This window comes from Trachurus japonicus, chromosome 21 (assembly GCF_045865225.1).
Source record: "Trachurus japonicus isolate A0001 chromosome 21, Traja_1.0".
Lineage (NCBI taxonomy): Eukaryota > Metazoa > Chordata > Actinopteri > Carangiformes > Carangidae > Trachurus > Trachurus japonicus.
In genome coordinates, this window is record NC_140927.1 from 9,437,444 (window position 1) to 9,455,703 (window position 18,260).

Below are 18,260 nucleotides of genomic sequence, written 5' to 3' on the forward strand. Positions count from 1 at the left end.
TCTTCCTTGATATTAGTAAAGCACTTTCAATAAAACATTAGACTGAGTTCCATATGTGCCCCACAATATCACATTAAAGATAAAAGACTCATTGACAAACAAAAGCAGTGGTTTTAACAGTGTCCCTCTAATAATTTTTCTATGGGTAACAAATGACACGTTTGCATTTAAACACATCACTGAAATGCTATAAAAACGCCCCAAAGATTTCCAACCTTATTCAATATTTTATTTTTTATTTTTTATTAGCCATGTCCTGAGTAGAAACATTAACCCACTGAGTGCTGACATGAAAACTCCCTCACACACTTATATTTAGCAATTAAACATTCAAATAAGATGTAATTGAGAGTGATTAATTGAGTATTCAGTTGCATTTGTGAGAGATTATAAATAATGTGTAAGGAGACATTTAATGTTCCCAACTGTGTCATAGTTGAACAGCATAGCCTCGACTGTTAGTCTGACTCCCTCATCCTGGGCACACCACACATGCCATGCCCCCTGGCAAACATCACTGCAAAGATGGAGAGAGAAGAGAAGGGATAAAGCTTGGGAAGGATGAGTTTTATGTATCTTGCCTCCTCATGCTTTGGCATACTTTGATCTCATTCCTGTGCATGCTGGCTTTCTGCAGTCGGTAGGATGTGGCATCACGCTGGGTCTCTAGTGAGACCTGGATCTGGTTGTCGGGCAAAGGAAGACACTTACTGTGGGAAAAAAAGGAATATCTGTGTGTGTATTTGTGTATGAGTGCCTGTGGGAGTGGTTGGGTGGCTGAGGTGTTGGCTGCTGGTTGATGAAGACATCAAAGCTTATGACTTATTTGATTTCATGAAGCTGCATTAATCCACTCCGCTTCAAGGTTGCACGCCACATGAAATGCAGCGCAGCCAAAGGGCCCTTTACTGATAACTTATACCAGATATGGAGCAGCATAAGTGGAGGACAAATGCGCAAAGGTGTCTTATTTTAGGACAACTTTACTTTTATTTTCTCCTTAAAACCTGGTAATCGTGTCCTTGGAATCGCAGGAGTGATTCATTGGTAAACAGTTAGCATATTCTCACTTTTCTCAGGTTTAATTAGCGGTCGTGCTGTGGACTGATGGATTGATTTTTTCTCCCAGAACACTCGGTTCCCTGGCTACAAACAGAAACCGACTGGGGCTCTTCCGTACATGTGTACAGGGAGATAAATGCTGGCGTGTGGTTGTTTAAATTGATCCTAAACCTGTTCCCCTTTATACTGTACCTCTACTAGAAAGTAACTCAGTGCTTGTAATTTTATGCATCATTCCACAAACACAAGCGCTATAAAGCTAAAAAACACAGTGGTGCTGCAGCGCGTCACATGGCATGTGTTGAGTGCCGCCCCCAGCATCAGTAGGAAGTGCTGAGCTGCAGTGCACCAACAGGACCAGGACCATATATTGTAGAGTAGGACATCATACACACATGGAATTTAAAATCATGTTTGGACACTGCATCAAAAGAAGCTGAGAAGAGCTTTAGACTAATCTCAATGGTTTTTTCACTATGAGCGATCATATCAAATCAAATCAAATCAAATTAACTTTATTTGTCCTGCAAGGGAAATTTGTCTTGGGCAAGTGGCGTTGTAACAGCTTAACATACACTACAATAGTAATAATGGCAAACATATCCAAGAAACGAGAAAGAAAGAAAGTGCAGATAGTGCAATAAATAGTTTAAAATACTTATAATACAAGTTCGAATAAAAACATACTAAAAAACTAAAAGAAAAATTATAGCTGCTGCGCAGCGATGGGTCGGGTCCGGGCTACTTTTGGGCATATTTAGGCAATTCTGAGCAACAAACAGGAGAATAGGAAGACAGGACAGTTGACCTTATAATGTTCAATTTGCATCATTTGAGGATTGAACCCACAACCTCTAGAACCAAAGACCATTGTATATCGCACTGAGCTAATTGACAAGTGGCAGTGCAACAGTGGCTTCACAAATTGAGTAAGCCATTCACTGTCGCGCAGGCAGATTTGAAACCACAGTAAAAAGAAAAATCAGTTTTTGAGGTAAAATAATGATATGTATTTGTAAAATATCTACTGTGACTCTTAAGATGTTACGAGCCTTCGCACATGGTCCAGTCCAAGCTATTGGACCCTTGCTGGGTCTCGAACTCACAACCTCTGACACCAAGAACCAGCTCCTTACTCGCTGAGCTAATTGGCTGGTAGGGAGACCTGCTGTGTAGCTTCATTTATCCACTCAGGTGAGTCAGTGCCCGGGCAGCTGTTGTGAACGCAGATTTCAAAAATGGTCAAAAAGTCAGAAATTCTGTTATCTAAACAAAAATCTGTTAATACATAAATTGCATCTAGACAGCAAAACAGCTTGAGAACATCTCACATTTTGATCTGTCATCATCACCCTCGCTGGGTCTCGAACTCACAATCTCTGACACCAAGAACCAGCTCCTAACTCGCTGAGCTAATTGGCTGGTAGTGAGACCTGCTGTGTAGCTTCATTTATCCACTCAGGTGAGCCAGTGCCCGGGCAGCTGTTGTGATGAAATGGTCAAAATTTCAGAAATTCAGTCATCTAAACAAAAATCTGATAATACATAAATTGCATCTTGACAGCATGGAAATGTTGGTGATTTGTTTTTAATGATAAGTGTTTTGCTTCATAAGAGAAAATATGATGTTTATAAATTCCAGTCTCACATTGGCTGCAGTTGTTCCCATGAGAGCAGAATTCAAAATGTTCTCAAAAATTCAGTTTTTGAATTAAAATTCTGATATTTGCCGAACTTCATCAACCATGACTCCAGAATATTGTCATTTTTTTTCAGGAAGATTGAAAATGTATTTATCAAGAATTTGATGGTATATGTTTACAGTAGTATTTACAGTCAAACGTTTTCATGCACTGTAGGCTCAATTTTTGCTTAATCAAAAATCCGAGAAACAAGTTTTGTGGAGGACAGTCTGGAGATGCTCTGTAGCAAGTTGAGTGACAATTGAGCAAACATTGTGGGAGGAGATACATTTTAAAAGTTTTACAGTTATTGAAAAAACAGAGTGATGGACTTCATAATTTGTAATAAGTTTAAGTGGACAAAAGTTTCAGCAGTATTGAGGCTACATTGTGGTGAAGTTTCAAAACTGTAGCATCTACCGTTGGTTTGGTAGGAATTTTTAAAGTTTTTAAATTTAAACGCTTATTGTGCCCCCCCTAGGAGGGGGGGGGGACATGTCCTTGGAGTTGAGTGAATCTGGCATGGGACTAAACCTTTGTGCAAAGTTTGGTGAGTTTTCGCCCATGGGAAGTATGACTTCCTTGGAAGAAGAAAGAAAGAAAGAAAGAAAGATTATAGCTGCTGCGCAGCGATGGGTCGGGTCCGGGCTACTTTTGGGCATATTTAGGCAATTCTGAGCAACAAACAGGAGAATAGGAAGACAAGACAGTTGACCTTATAATGTCCAATTTGCATCAGTTGAGGATTGAACCCACAACCTCGGGAACCAAAGACCATTGTCTATCGCACTGAGCTAATAGACAAGTGGCAGTTCAACAGTGGCTTCACAAATTGAGTAAGCCATTCACTGTCGTGCAGGCAGATTTGAAACCACAGTAAAAAGAAAAATCAGTTTTTGAGGTAAAATAATGATATGTATTTGTTAAACATCTACTGTGACTCTAAGATGTTAGGAGCCTTCGCACATGGTCCAGTCCAAGCTATTTGGATTTTTAAATTTAGAGGCTCGCTGTGATGCCACCATTAGGATAATTGTCTTGTGTTTCGTGTTGAGGACAACTGACATTTTGATCTGTCATCATCATCATCATCACCCTTGCTGGGTCTCGAACTCACAGCCTCTGACACCAAGAACCAGCTCCTAACTCGCTGAGCTAATTGGCTGGTAGTGAGACCTGCTGTGTAGCTTCATTTATCCACTCAGGTGAGTCAGTGCCCGGGCAGCTGTTGTCAAGGCAGATTTAAGAAAGTCAGAAATTCTATTATCTAAACAAAAATCAGTTAACACATAAATTGCATCTAGACAGCAAAACAGCTTGAGAACATCTCACATTTTGATCTGTCATCATCATCCTTGCTGGGTCTCGAACTCACAATCTCTGACACCAAGAACCAGCTCCTAACTCGCTGAGCTAATTGGCTGGTAGTGAGACCTGCTGTGTAGCTTCATTTATCCACTCAGGTGAGCCAGTGCCCGGGCAGCTGTTGTGATGAAATGGTCAAAATTTCAGAAATTCAGTCATCTAAACAAAAATCTGATAATACGTAAATTGCATCTTGACAGCATGGAAATGTTGGTGATTTGTTTTTAATGATAAGTGTTTTGCTTCATAAGAGAAAATATGATGTTTATAAATTCCAGTCTCACATTGACTGCAGTTGTTCCCATGAGAGCAGAATTCAAAATGTTCTAGAAAATTCAGTTTTTGAGATAAAATTCTGATATTTGCTAAACTTCATCAACCATGACTCCAGAATATTGTCTTTTTTTTCAGGAAGTTTGAAAATGTATTTATCAAGAATTTGATGGTATATGTTTACAGTACTGTTTACAGTCAAACGTTTTCATGCACTGTAGGCTCAATTTTTGCTTAATCAAAAATCCGAGAAACAAGTTTTGTGGAGGACAGTCTGGAGATGCTCTGTAGCAAGTTTGGTGTCAATTGAGCAAAAATTGTGGGAGGAGATACATTTTAAAATTTTTACAGTTATTGAAAAAAACAGAGTGATGGACTTCATAATTTGTAATAAGTTTAAGTGGACAAAAGTTTCAGCAGTATTGAGGCTACATTGTGGTGAAGTTTCAACACTGTAGCATCTACCGTTGGTTTGGTAGGAATTTTTAAAGTTTTTAAATTTAAACGCTTATTGTGCCCCCCCTAGGAGGGGGGGGCACATGTCCTTGGAGTTGAGTGAATCTGGCATGGGACTGAACCTTTGTGCAAAGTTTGGTGAGTTTTCGCCCATGGGAAGTATGACTTCCTTGGAAGAAGAAAGAAAGAAAGAAAGAAGAAGAAGAAGATTATAGCTGCTGCGCAGCGATGGGTCGGGTCCGGGCTACTTTTGGGCAAATTTAGGCAATTCTGAGCAACAAACAGGAGAATAGGAAGACAAGACAGTTGTCCTTATAATGTCCAATTTGGACCAGTTGAGTCTATCGCACTGAGCTAATTGACAAGTGGCAGTTCAACAGTGGCTTCACAAATTGAGTAAGCCATTCACTGTCGTGTAGGCAGATTTGAAACCACAGTAAAAAGAAAAATCAGTTTTTGAGGTAATGATATGTATTTGTTAAACATCTACTGTGACTCTAAGATGTTAGGAGCCTTCGCACATAGTCCAGTCCAAGCTATTTGGATTTTTAAAATTAGAAGCTTGCTGTGGTGCCACCATTAGGACAATTGTCTTGTGTTTCGTGTTGAGGACATCTGACATTTTGATCTGTCATCATCATCATCATCACCCTTGCTGGGACTCGAACCCACAGCCTCTGACACCAAGAACCAGCTCCTAACTGGCTGAGCTAATTGGCTTGTAGTGAGACCTGCTGTGTAGCTTCATTTATCCACTCAGGTGAGCCAGTGCCCGGGCAGCTGTTGTCAAGGCAGATTTCAAAAATGGTCAAAAAGTCAGAAATTATGTTATCTAAACAAAAATCTGTTAATACATAAATGGCATTTAGACAGCAAAACAGCTTGAGGACATGTGACATTTTGATCTGTCATCATCATCATCATCATCATCATCATCATCATCATCATCATCACCCTTGCTGGGTCTCGAACCCACAACCTCTGACACCAAGAACCAGCTCCTAACTCGCTGAGCTAATTAGCTGGTAGTGAGATCTGCTGTGTAGCTTCATTTATCCACTCAGGTGAGTCGGTGCCCGGGCAGCTGTTGTGATGAAATGGTCAAAATTTCAGAAATTCAGTCATCTAAACAAAAATCTGATAATACATAAATTGCATCTTGACAGCATGAAAATGTTGGTGATTTGTTTTTAATGATAAGTGTTTTGCTTCATAAGAGAAAATCTGATGTTTAAAAATTCCACACTCACATTGATTGCAGTTGTTCCCATGAGAGCAGAATTCAAAATGTTCTCAAAAATTCAGTTTTTGAATTAAAATTCTGATATTTGCCAAACTTCATTAACCATGACTCCAAAATATTCTAATTTTTTTTCAGGAAGTTTGAAAATGTATTTAGCAAGAATTTGATGGTATATGTTTACAGTAGTGTTTACAGTCAAACGTTTTCATGCACTGTAGGCTCAATTTTTGCTTAATCAAAAATCCGAGAAACAAGTTTTGTGGAGGACAGTCAGGAGATGCTCTGTAGCAAGTTTGGTGACAATTGAGCAAAAATTGTGGGAGGAGATACATTTTAAAAGTTTTACAGTTATTGAAAAAAACAGAGTGATGGACTTCATAATTTGTAATGAGTTTAAGTGGACAAAAGTTTCAGCAGTATTGAGGCTACATTGTGGTGAAGTTTCAACACTGTAGCATCTACCGTTGGTTTGGTAGGAATTTTTAAAGTTTTTAAATTTAAACGCTTATTGTGCCCCCCCTAGGAGGAGGGGGCACATGTCCTTGGAGTTGAGTGAATCTGGCATGGGGTCGGATGTTTCTGTGAAGTTTGGTGAGTTTTCGCCCATGGGAAGTATGACTTCCTTGGAAGAAGAAAGAAAGAAAGAAAGAAAGAAGAAGAATTCCTAGGAATACAATAGTGTCCCGGCAGCTTAGCTGCCCGGACCCTAAAGAAGAAGAAGAAGAAGAATTCCTAGGAATACAATAGTGTCCCGGCAGCTTAGCTGCCCGGACCCTAATTATAGCTGCTGCGCAGCGATGGGTCGGGTCCGGGCTACTTTTGGGCAAAATTAGGCAATTCTGAGCAACAAACAGGAGAATAGGAAGACAAGACAGTTGTCCTTATAATGTCCAATTTGCATCAGTTGAGGATTGAACCCACAACCTCAGGAACCAAAGACCATTGTCTATCGCACTGAGCTAATTGGCAAGTGGCAGTTCAACAGTGGCTTCACAAATTGAGTAAGCCATTCACTGTCGTGTAAGCAGAAAAAGAAAAATCTGTTTTTGAGGTAAAATTCTGATATGTATTTGTCAAACATCTACTATGACTCTAAGATGTTAGGAGCCTTCGCAGATGGTCCAGTCCAAGCTATTTGAATTTTTAAATTTAGAAGCTTGCTGTGATGCCACCATTAGGACAATTGTCTTGTGTTTCGTGTTGAGGACATTTGGATCTGTCATCATCACCCTGGCTGGGTCTTGAACTCACAACCTCTGACACCAAGAACCAGCGCTTAACTCAGTGAGCTAATTATCTGGAAGTGAGACATGGTGTGTGTCTTCTCAAATAGACTCAGGGAGTCAGTGTCTGGGCAGCAGTTGTGAACGCAGATTTCTGTTATCTAAACAAAAATCTGTTAATACATAAATTGCATTTAGACAGCAAAATAGCTTGAGGACATCTGCCATTTCGAACTGTCATCATCATCATCGTCACCCTCGCTGGGTCTCGAACTCACAATCTCTGACACCAAGAACCAGCTCCTAACTCGCTGAGCTAATTAGCTGGTGGTGAGACCTGCTGTGTAGCTTCATTTATCCACTCAGGTGAGCCAGTGCCCGGGCAGCTGTTGTGATGAAATGGTCAAAATTTCAGAAATTCAGTCATCTAAACAAAAATCTGATAATACATAAATTGCATATTGACAGCATGGAAATGTTGGTGATTTGTTTTTAATGATAAGTGTTTTGCTTCATAAGAGAAAATATGATGTTTATAAATTCCAGTCTCACATTGACTGCAGTTGTTCCCATGAGAGCAGAATTCAAAATGTTCTAGAAAATTCAGTTTTTGAGATAAAATTCTGATATTTGCCAAACTTCATCAACCATGACTCCAGAATATTGTCATTTTTTTCAGGAAGATTGAAAATGTATTTATCAAGAATTTGATGGTATATGTTTACAGTAGTGTTTACAGTCAAACGTTTTCATGCACTGTAGGCTCAATTTTTGCTTAATCAAAAATCCGAGAAACAAGTTTTGTGGAGGACAGTCTGGAGATGCTCTGTAGCAAGTTTGGTGTCAATTGAGCAAAAATTGTGGGAGGAGATACATTTTAAAAGTTTTACAGTTATTGAAAAAAACAGAGTGATGGACTTCATAATTTGTAATAAGTTTAAGTGGACAAAAGTTTCAGCAGTATTGAGGCTACATTGTGGTGAAGTTTCAACACTGTAGTATCTACCGTTGGTTTGGTAGGAATTTTTAAAGTTTTTAAATTTAAACGCTTATTGTGCCCCCCCTAGGAGGGGGGGGCACATGTCCTTGGAGTTGAGTGAATCTGGCATGGGGTTGGATGTTTCTGTGAAGTTTGGTGAGTTTTCACCCATGGGAAGTATGACTTCCTTGGAAGAAGAAGAAGAAATTATAGCTGCTGCGCAGCGATGGGTCGGGTCCGGGCTACTTTTGGGCAAATTTTGGCAATTCTGAGCAACAAACAGGAGAATAGGAAGACAAGACAGTTGTCCTTATAATGTCCAATTTGGACCAGTTGAGGGTTGAACCCACAACCTCGGGAACCAAAGACCGTTGCCTATCGCACTGAGCTAATTGACAAGTGGGAGTGCAATAGTGGCTTCACAAATTGAGTAAGCCATTCACTGTCGTGTAGGCAGATTTGAAACCACAGTAAAAAGAAAAATCAGTTTTTGAGGTAATGATATGTATTTGTTAAACATCTACTGTGACTCTAAGATGTTAGGAGCCTTCGCACATAGTCCAGTCCAAGCTATTTGGATTTTTAAAATTAGAAGCTTGCTGTGATGCCACCATTAGGACAATTGTCTTGTGTTTCATGTTGAGGACAACTGACATTTTGATCTGTCATCATCATCATCATCACCCTTGCTGGGACTCGAACCCACAGCCTCTGACACCAAGAACCAGCTCCTAACTCACTGAGCTAATTGGCTGGAAGTGAGACCTGCTGTGTAGCTTCATTTATCCACTCAGGTGGGCCAGTGCCGGGCAGCTGTTGTAAAGGCAGATTTCAAAAATGGTCATAAAGTCAGAAATTATGTTTTCTAAACAAAAATCTGTTAACACATAAATTGCATTTAGACAGCAAAACAGCTTGAGGACATGTGACATTTTGATCTGTCATCATCATCATCATCATCATCATCACCCTTGCTGGGTCTCGAACCCACAACCTCTGACACCAAGAACCAGCTCCTAACTCGCTGAGCTAATTGGCTGGTAGTGAGACCTGCTGTGTAGCTTCATTTATCCACTCAGGTGAGCCAGTGCCCGGGCAGCTGTTGTGATGAAATGGTCAAAATTTCAGAAATTCAGTCATCTAAACAAAAATCTGATAATACATAAATTGCATCTTGACAGCATGGAAATGTTGGTGATTTGTTTTTAATGATAAGTGTTTTGCTTCATAAGAGAAAATCTGATGTTTAAAAATTCCACACTCACATTGATTGCAGTTGTTCCCATGAGAGCAGAATTCAAAATGTTCTCAAAAATTCAGTTTTTGAATTAAAATTCTGATATTTGCCAAACTTCATTAACCATGACTCCAGAATATTCTCGTTTTTTTTCAGGAAGTTTGAAAATGTATTTAGCAAGAATTTGATGGTATATGTTTACAGTAGTGTTTACAGTCAAACGTTTTCATGCACTGTAGGCTCAATTTTTGCTTAATCAAAAATCCGAGAAACAAGTTTTGTGGAGGACGGTCTGGAGATGCTCTGTAGCAAGTTTGGTGACAATTGAGCAAAAATTGTGGGAGGAGATACATTTTAAAAGTTTTACAGTTATTGAAAAAAACAGAGTGATGGACTTCATAATTTGTAATGAGTTTAAGTGGACAAAAGTTTCAGCAGTATTGAGGCTACATTGTGGTGAAGTTTCAACACTGTAGCATCTACCGTTGGTTTGGTAGGAATTTTTAAAGTTTTTAAATTTAAACGCTTATTGTGCCCCCCCTAGGAGGGGGGGGCACATGTCCTTGGAGTTGAGTGAATCTGGCATGGGGTCGGATGTTTCTGTGAAGTTTGGTGAGTTTTCGCCCATGGGAAGTATGACTTCCTTGGAAGAAGAAAGAAAGAAAGAAAGAAAGAAAGAAGAAGAATTCCTAGGAATACAATAGTGTCCCGGCAGCTTAGCTGCCCGGACCCTAAGAAGAAGAAAGAAGAAGAAGAAGAATTCCTAGGAATACAATAGTGTCCCGGCAGCTTAGCTGCCCGGACCCTAAAGAAGAAGAAGAAGAAGAAGAAGAATTCCTAGGAATACAATAGTGTCCCGGCAGCTTAGCTGCCCGGACCCTAAAAACATGGGATGTTGATTAAAGCCAGCAGGTGGACAGGCAAACTGGATGTAATAGATATGATTGACTGATTGATGGGTTGATGATGGGTACTTATACACTTGTGATCTGATCGGTTGTTTATAAAAGGTATTTATTTCTTTATTTAAAACATAAGAACTTGGTGCACTGGAAGATTTTAATTCCATAAAGCAATTTCTTCTTTTGAAAGCAACTGAATGTGTGAGAAGACTGTAAATTTTTTAAATGTCTCCACTTTTTATTTGAGTGCACAGGAGGTGGGGGACATGTAATCAATCATGTTTGCTCTGTGGATATGCGTGATGTCAGGGGCAGGGCAGTTGTTTCACTGCACTGTCCCTTTCCACTGAGGCAGAGACATTTTTCATTTGTTGCCTGCGGTATGAAGAGATTTTCAGACGTCTGTTTGTCTGTATGTTTATTGTAGGTGTTCAGATTCTTCTCGACCAGAAAGCGTCCGACCCTGTTCGCTTCCCTGCAAGAAAAACTGCATTGTGACACCCTTCAGTGAATGGACAGCCTGCCCGTCAACCTGCATACCAGGTGTGTCTTTAAACAAGTGTCTAACAACCTCATGTTAGGAACATTTCACTAAAAGCTGCACAACCAGTCAGGATATATTGAATATTTAGCTGATGAGTGACAGGAGGTCTTTGTAACCCAGCAACCTCTCACATTACATTCATGAATAGTGGCTGGGTGAAGCAAAATGTTATTGTAACTTCAGTAGCACAAATAATTTTTTTTGGAGGAAAAAAAAGAGTTTCTGTCATAAAGGCTTAAAACTTTTGGTTTAAGTGATTACCTACATCTTAATGGACAGTTAATACCAACTTGACTTGTATAGAGGAAAGGTAATGGGTTTTAAATGTGTAGTGTAAATATCTTGGAAATCAAAAAGTATGTAATTGTTTTTGAAAGAACTGAGCAGACATCTTGTCTCTGTAAATATTCTGTAGTCCATTGGGTCCACTGATGATGTAATCACTTTCTTAATTGCACCATTTTCAATGTTTTGTAATTAGTGTGTGTGTAATGAGCCTTGAAGCGTGAGCCAAATGAAGCTATTACAGTGTGGTGTGTCCAAACGCAGACTGCAGTGAAGTGGAGGACATCACAGCCCCAAGGGCACACTAATAAGGATCAGATCAACTTTGAGACCTCCTGTCTTCTAGCTGTGTCTTCCAGACAAAAACTATTGTGTATCCATTGTTTTTTTTGGTGTCCACCTCCTTATGTGCCAGCCATTCCTCTCATTATGATTTGACACCCTCCTCCTTCTGCAAAATGATTACCAGTAGTTAGTGAACCTGTGCAAGTAACCTGCCACTGAACGCAGACTTCTGCGAATATGTGTGTGTCGTGTTCAACAGAAAATACAACAACCACCACGCAGTCCCGATACAGGACGGTCATTCAAAGGTCTGCTAATGGAGGACAGGAGTGTCCTGACACAGTGTATGAAGAGAGAGAGTGTGAATCACTTCCAGGCTGCCCAGTGTACAGGTAACAACACGTTTTATAACCAGCCATTTCTTATCTAAGGACAAGAAAAAGTGTTTGCATCACCTACAATGTCATGTATTACAAAGGTACATTAAATACTTGTATGCATATGCTTTTATAATGGCATTAACGTCAGAGACCATGGCATTTGACGCTTACTTGGAAGTCTTCACTTGTTGAAGTTAGAGAAAGATCATGCAAATACAATCTTGCCATTGCTGACTAAGTGCAATGTCAAATTGACAAATTAATGTGAATGTTAATGTTGTATAAATCAGATAAAGGAGTTGCAGTGTTGTGTAAAAGGGTTAATGCATGGAAATGAGACAGACAGCACCTTCAGTCAGCCAGGACAAGTTTTCACTCGCATTCCACAACTTATTCTGTAAATCATCAACATACAGTTATGTGTTATATCATCAGTTGAGGGGGTTGCTGAAGAGATACCTGGCTTATGTATTTTAATTATTTTTTATGACATGATAGAAAATAAAAACTTTACAGACTAATAATAACAACAACTTATTTTTTCTTCAGTGTTTAAACTAAAGTCAACCCAGGTGGCAATTACTGTAGGTGACATATACATTTTAAGTCATAACAACTAGGTTGCATGTTGGCTGCGTCTGGTCCACATCACCAATTACAAACCAACAATTGCGAACAGGGAAAGAAAAACAATATTTTGCCTGCAGTTTAAAATAAACTCCAACACTAGAAAGACACAGCCTGTGTTGTGTGAGTCTGGTGGCTGCGGTCTCTGACCTTCTGCAGAAGCAGGCTGTATCTCTGCTGGACTGGTGTTTCGGTTAAAAAACTAAACAAAACAAAAAAAAATGTCGGTAGCTCTGTTCAGACCTGCAGTACATACGTCAAGTGGCTCAAAGTATATTATGTATCTGTTCAGAAATAGTAGTATGCATCTTGACGGCCCACTTGTGATTGCATCTCCCTCCCCATAATAACCCTGCAATTAAAGTTTTATCTATTTGAAGTAGTAAAATATTTTTGATTGATTATGAGACTGTGGTAGGAATAATCAGAATTTAGCAGTCATGCTGCGAAAAGAATGCCCAAATAAAATGCAAATGTGGTCTCTATGACCTGATCTCAGACACATTGTCAGTTCACCTTGAGTCTGTTCACACCTGTGAGCTGACAGGGTGTGTTTCATATTGAGATTCAGCCTAAAAAAACTACAGTGAACGGTGTCAGTTTTATGTTAAATGCTGCTGCTATAATGTGAGTATGACCACAGGTCTCTTCTCTGTCTATTTTTACTGGGTGTTGAAAATGAACACGTTCTGCAGCTGCAGCTGCATCAAACATGTGAGATATCCAGTGTGCTCCTGGCCTCATGACATGTATTTTATATTTCCATGTAGGTGGAGGACACACAAGTGGCACAGTTGTGCTCTGGTTCCAGATTCTGTTCAACGTGGATTAAGCGGACCTGGAGAGGCCTGTGGAACGGGTTTAGAAACAAGAGGCAAGTGTTACTCCTGACTTAATGTATCCGCTAAACATGTTAGCTGCTGCAATATCACAATTTTAAGATTAGCTTCTCCATCTCTTTCCTTATTTAATGAGACCTAATAGCCCATTCAGAACTGCTGTTTTAACAAGGAGGTGATGGAAACATGAAGATGGAGGCAATCTGTCCACAGAGTGTTATGAGATGAGCCTCTCTGTTGGCTGTCTTCATGATCTCTTCACAACACTGATTTCTTATTAATGGATGCAGCAAGTCATGGCCAGAGCACATCTTACCAGCAGGTTGAAAGAAATAATCAACTATATAACACACAACACACACATAGGTAGGATACACACTCGTGTGCACAGACTTGCACAATAAAGTTTGTAAAACGATTAACTGTTGTGCCCCTCCAATGGACTATTTTGATGAAATGATGAATACTGTATGTGCTTCATGGCTCGAGATCCCCGGGTCGTAAAGTCTGAGAGTTGTGTGATTTATAGTCCTCAAATTAAAAATGAAAATACTCACACTAACTGAGCACAGTCCATTAATAATGTAACAAAGAAAGACCAACGCCATATACAGAATTAATCCGCAGTCCAATTTACTCACGACGAGTAAACAGAGTTTTAAATAAAGCTGCAATAATGATGCATGAGAATGAATCTTTTTAAAACATAATGGGTAATTCATATTTTATGAGTGGATCACATTTTTACATAGTTTTTTGTTTGTATAGTATTGATTGTATGAATATACAGTACGTATACAGAGACAGTATTTTTTGTCAATACTATAGAAAACAAGATTTACGTATATATTGTACAGTTGCAATATACATTATAATAATGTAATATTGATATACTGGTACAGTTTGTTCTTTTAAAGCTTGTCTGAAAAATGTACATGTATTTGAATATTTTTATGATATACTGGATGACATTACTGTTTGTAACCTTATGGGGTTTTTATGTTTTATATTCCATATTTTGACCCAGAGGTTAATTCTTTCCTTTACTGCTGACATTTTAATGCTGCCGCTCTCTGATTTTTATCAGCCTTTTGCCAATTTATGACTGTTAGACAATAAAATGACAGCCCATTTTTGAAACTTCTTTTTTTTTATTTCTGTCTGTGAAACTGTAATGTGAGGCGACTGTCACTCGACACAGCTGTGCATGGTCTGATTCCAGATTTATTTTATTCACAATGGGGGAATATTTTCCTCTGTAATTATACAGATAACTCTGCTGTGTTGTTGATGAATGCCTGCAGTATAGTCCAACATTGCAGTATGATCTGCACTGTGATTCAATCAAACACTGTTGGAAACATATCTGAAGAATTGCATCATGTCCCTGTGATCACCGTCGTGTCTGATTATCGACGGTGCTCCGTGCTTGTGCTAATGGGTTGTATGTTTGTGTGTTTGTTGTGAAGAATTGTGCTTCACTGAGTGGAGTCGTGAAAATGACTGCCACTGGCCCAAATCGTTAAAAAGCCAGAGTGTTAATTGGATCATTTCAGATTCGTTTAGAGGAGAGTAAATGTCCCAATAAATCCCAGAAACTGGCTGTTCTATCTAGTTTACTGATGGGATTCCTGTGAAGTTTTCAGTGGCTTTCTGTGCTGCCTCGAGAACTTTTTTTCATTTCTTGCTCTCAGTGTTCTTGACTTTTTACTTGGCTGTATAATTATGAGTGACATTTCTCAATTGAATTTCTGTGACTTTTTGGTGAGGATGGGTGAAGTGTCTGTAGTGTTCTCGGGTTAAGAGCAAGCCTCATTGACCTTTAGCGCTTCCTATTTGAATATGATTAGAAAATGGCTAAGTTAAATACCTGTGACATTTGAAAAACTGAAGTACGAGTTTAGAATTTGTAGTGGATAGAAACACATTATATAAATATAGATTTTAACTGACAAAGACTTTATCCAGAGTTAGAGATAAGGACACATTAATGGCACCTTAGGGCATAATTAGGACACAGTATTGGGAATGGTGCCATATATTGTAAAGAGCCTAGGAATATCTCAGCTTATTGACAGACAGTTACAGCATAGGGTTCACAATTATCTTTATTCAAGGACAGGTTGCATTTCATACATCTCTCCTCTATATGCAGTCACCCATCAACACTTAGCCATTAGTACACTCTACAATCTGAATCACATAATAGCACCAATGAGTCTATACAAAGATGAAGCCTTACTTTCTTGTCATTGTATTCATGTACTTGCTTTTGTACAGTTAGTATACAGTTTTCACTGTCTGCATGCAAAGCCCACACAGTGTTTTTTGTTGACACTTTCATATTCAGCCTCAACATAGGAAGCTACAGTATAGTGTCAGCTTTATGATGTGATTATGTCATCAACAGGTTTCTCTGTCTCTTTTTTGCTGGGAACACGATAAAAATAGGACAGAGGCCGAATCTCTAGATCACAGTGATGCAGCAGTCGGTGTGTTCATTCTCATTTGTTAACATGGGCACCCACATGAAAATCATCCTGTCCCACGGCTGCCACGCTCACACCGTGCATCCCCGACCTTACACTTCATTCATTCTGTTTTAATTTTATTTTTTTCTTTTCAGCTTGAAATGTATACATCCTCAACATCGAGCTCAGTCACCAACACAAAATTCATCATTGTTAGCTGCTATATATCAGTATTCACTGTAGAGGCTGTAGCCACAGTCTGTGGGAAGGGCATGTAAGATGGTATCTACTTCAAATATTTCCCTTCATTGAGAAACTGAATACGAACAAGCAGATTGTGCAGCATTATCATGTCAGACATGTTTCTGTGCAAAATAATACTATGTTGCCTGCCTCGCTACAATGTCCTTTAGTATCATCTCGTAGTAAGACTTAACTCAAAATTCAAATTGTAGCCTTATTTTAACGCCATGTGTAAATATTGTATACAGTTTTGGCACTGCATTTGAAGAAAATCTGCTTTTTGTATTCGATCCACATTTCTTTTTTTATATATATTTTTGGGGCTTTTTCACCAATAGTTAAGGCTAATAGACAATAAACCCTCAGAGTAATAGACATGATCACTGCACAAGCTGCAGGAAATGGCAAGGAAGACAAGGAAATGAAGAGTGATGGTCTTTAACAGACACTCATCACAAACCAACCTGTTGCAGTTCATTAATAAACCATTAGGTAATGATAAAATAATCATTAACTAACCATGCAGCATATGTGAGAATAATTAATTATCTCACATAGTAATCTTTAATATAATTTAATCTGTTTTGTTCTGAAGATGTAAACAAATGTCTAATAAATACTCATTATAATACAAAATAATAGTACTAATGCACAAACCCCTTATCTTATCTTATCAACTGTGTAAACTATCAACACTAAAGAGCAAACATGGTGTAATGGTGTTCAGTGTAGCGCCGTGCTTTGGGGTGCAATTATGTTTTTCTGTCTTGTGGTCACAAACAGCAAATGTAAGTGTTTCCCATCTGACTGCTCTGACATTTGCTGTGGTAATAAGCAGCACCTCAGTGTTACAACTCAAGCAAGCTGATTTCACAAGTTACCAGAATCACAGTTCTGTAATGTTTTCATCTCACTTTTGCCTCTTTTTTTTGTCTTGCTTAATGCATCTGTTCCCACTGATTGTGTTTGTATCCATGTGTTTTTTACATTTCATAAAATGATCTATGAGAGGCTGTAAAGGCTCTCCAATCATAAAGTGGGTGTCGTGTATTTTAATCAACCTTGAGCAGAGTGTATTGTTTCAGCCTTGATTTAAATTATTCCTGGCTTTTGTTTTTAATATCATCACTGACATCGTTTTTGAACTACCACTGACTGAGAGGTAAAATCATGAACTCATTGTCAAAGCTCTTGTATTCCATGAGGTCAGTTGCTGTTTTTGGGGACAATTACAAGAGTTTTGATTGAAAACTAAAGTTTTAATCAAAACATTGTGTAACTCTGAGAAACTTTTAGATGCTTAGTGATGATTAAACATCCAAATAGCAGTCACAGAATGGTTCAAATAGCAATCCGGGATTTCCATCCCAGCTAAAGCAGTAGTCAGATTGCTGGTGCATTGTGATCCCTCAGGCTCACAGGCCAGTCATAGCCAAGGTTCAGAAACAAGCAACCAATTGGGCTTGTGGTTTACAAAGCCAATATGCCCTTGGCTTGAGTAAATACTTCCTCCCATCTCAATGTGTGCGTGGCCCCAGTCTGTGTCTGTCAGACATTAGTATTCATTCAACATCCAGCCCTGCGTCCAACAGAGCGTAGAATGAGGTGAGGCTTGTGATACGTTTACTGACCTGACATGGCAGGGGTCACGAACAAGAGGAATTAAATGAGAGAAGATATGAGAAGATGGGTTGCTTGTTCTACTTAGTGAAACAGTTCCTTTTTGGCAACCTTGCCAAAAAGGAACTGTTTCACTAAGTAGAACAAGCAACTCTGGAAAACATGTGAAGATGCAGCTGATTATCTTGGAGTTAGAGACGAGCTAATGGATTTCACACTAACTACAACACGCTGTGTCTTAATTTAGCCAACTTGTGGCTCACAACCAGCTGGATGTGCTACATATCCCTCCCTGAGAAGGGTTGGAGCTGTTCTGAAAATGTATTCAATAGAAAATGAGTCATGCTGATGATCATTTGCTGCAGGAAAAATATGATTTAATGGCCATGGCCAAGCCACATTACTCTTCACAAGGCACCCATAGAAGAACACTATACAAATAACATGACTGAACCAAGGGAAGTAGTTAAAAGCTGGTGTTAGAAATAATGATATAAAATGTAACAAGCTCTTGGCTGGACTCATAGAAGACAACAACAGAGAG

The 18,260-nt window shown here is 39.1% G+C and overlaps 1 protein-coding gene across 1 annotated transcript in view; it reads left to right on the forward strand.

The window, feature by feature from the left end:
• thsd7ba (thrombospondin, type I, domain containing 7Ba) overlaps positions 1 to 18,260 on the forward strand; it is a 214,034-nt gene that overhangs the window by 144,533 nt on the left and 51,241 nt on the right. The window contains exons 11-13 of the mRNA XM_085764206.1: positions 10,850 to 10,965; positions 11,796 to 11,928; positions 13,314 to 13,417. Of these exons, the coding sequence (XP_085620332.1) occupies positions 10,850 to 10,965; positions 11,796 to 11,928; positions 13,314 to 13,417 (353 nt within the window). The remainder of the gene's footprint in view (positions 1 to 10,849; positions 10,966 to 11,795; positions 11,929 to 13,313; positions 13,418 to 18,260) is intronic.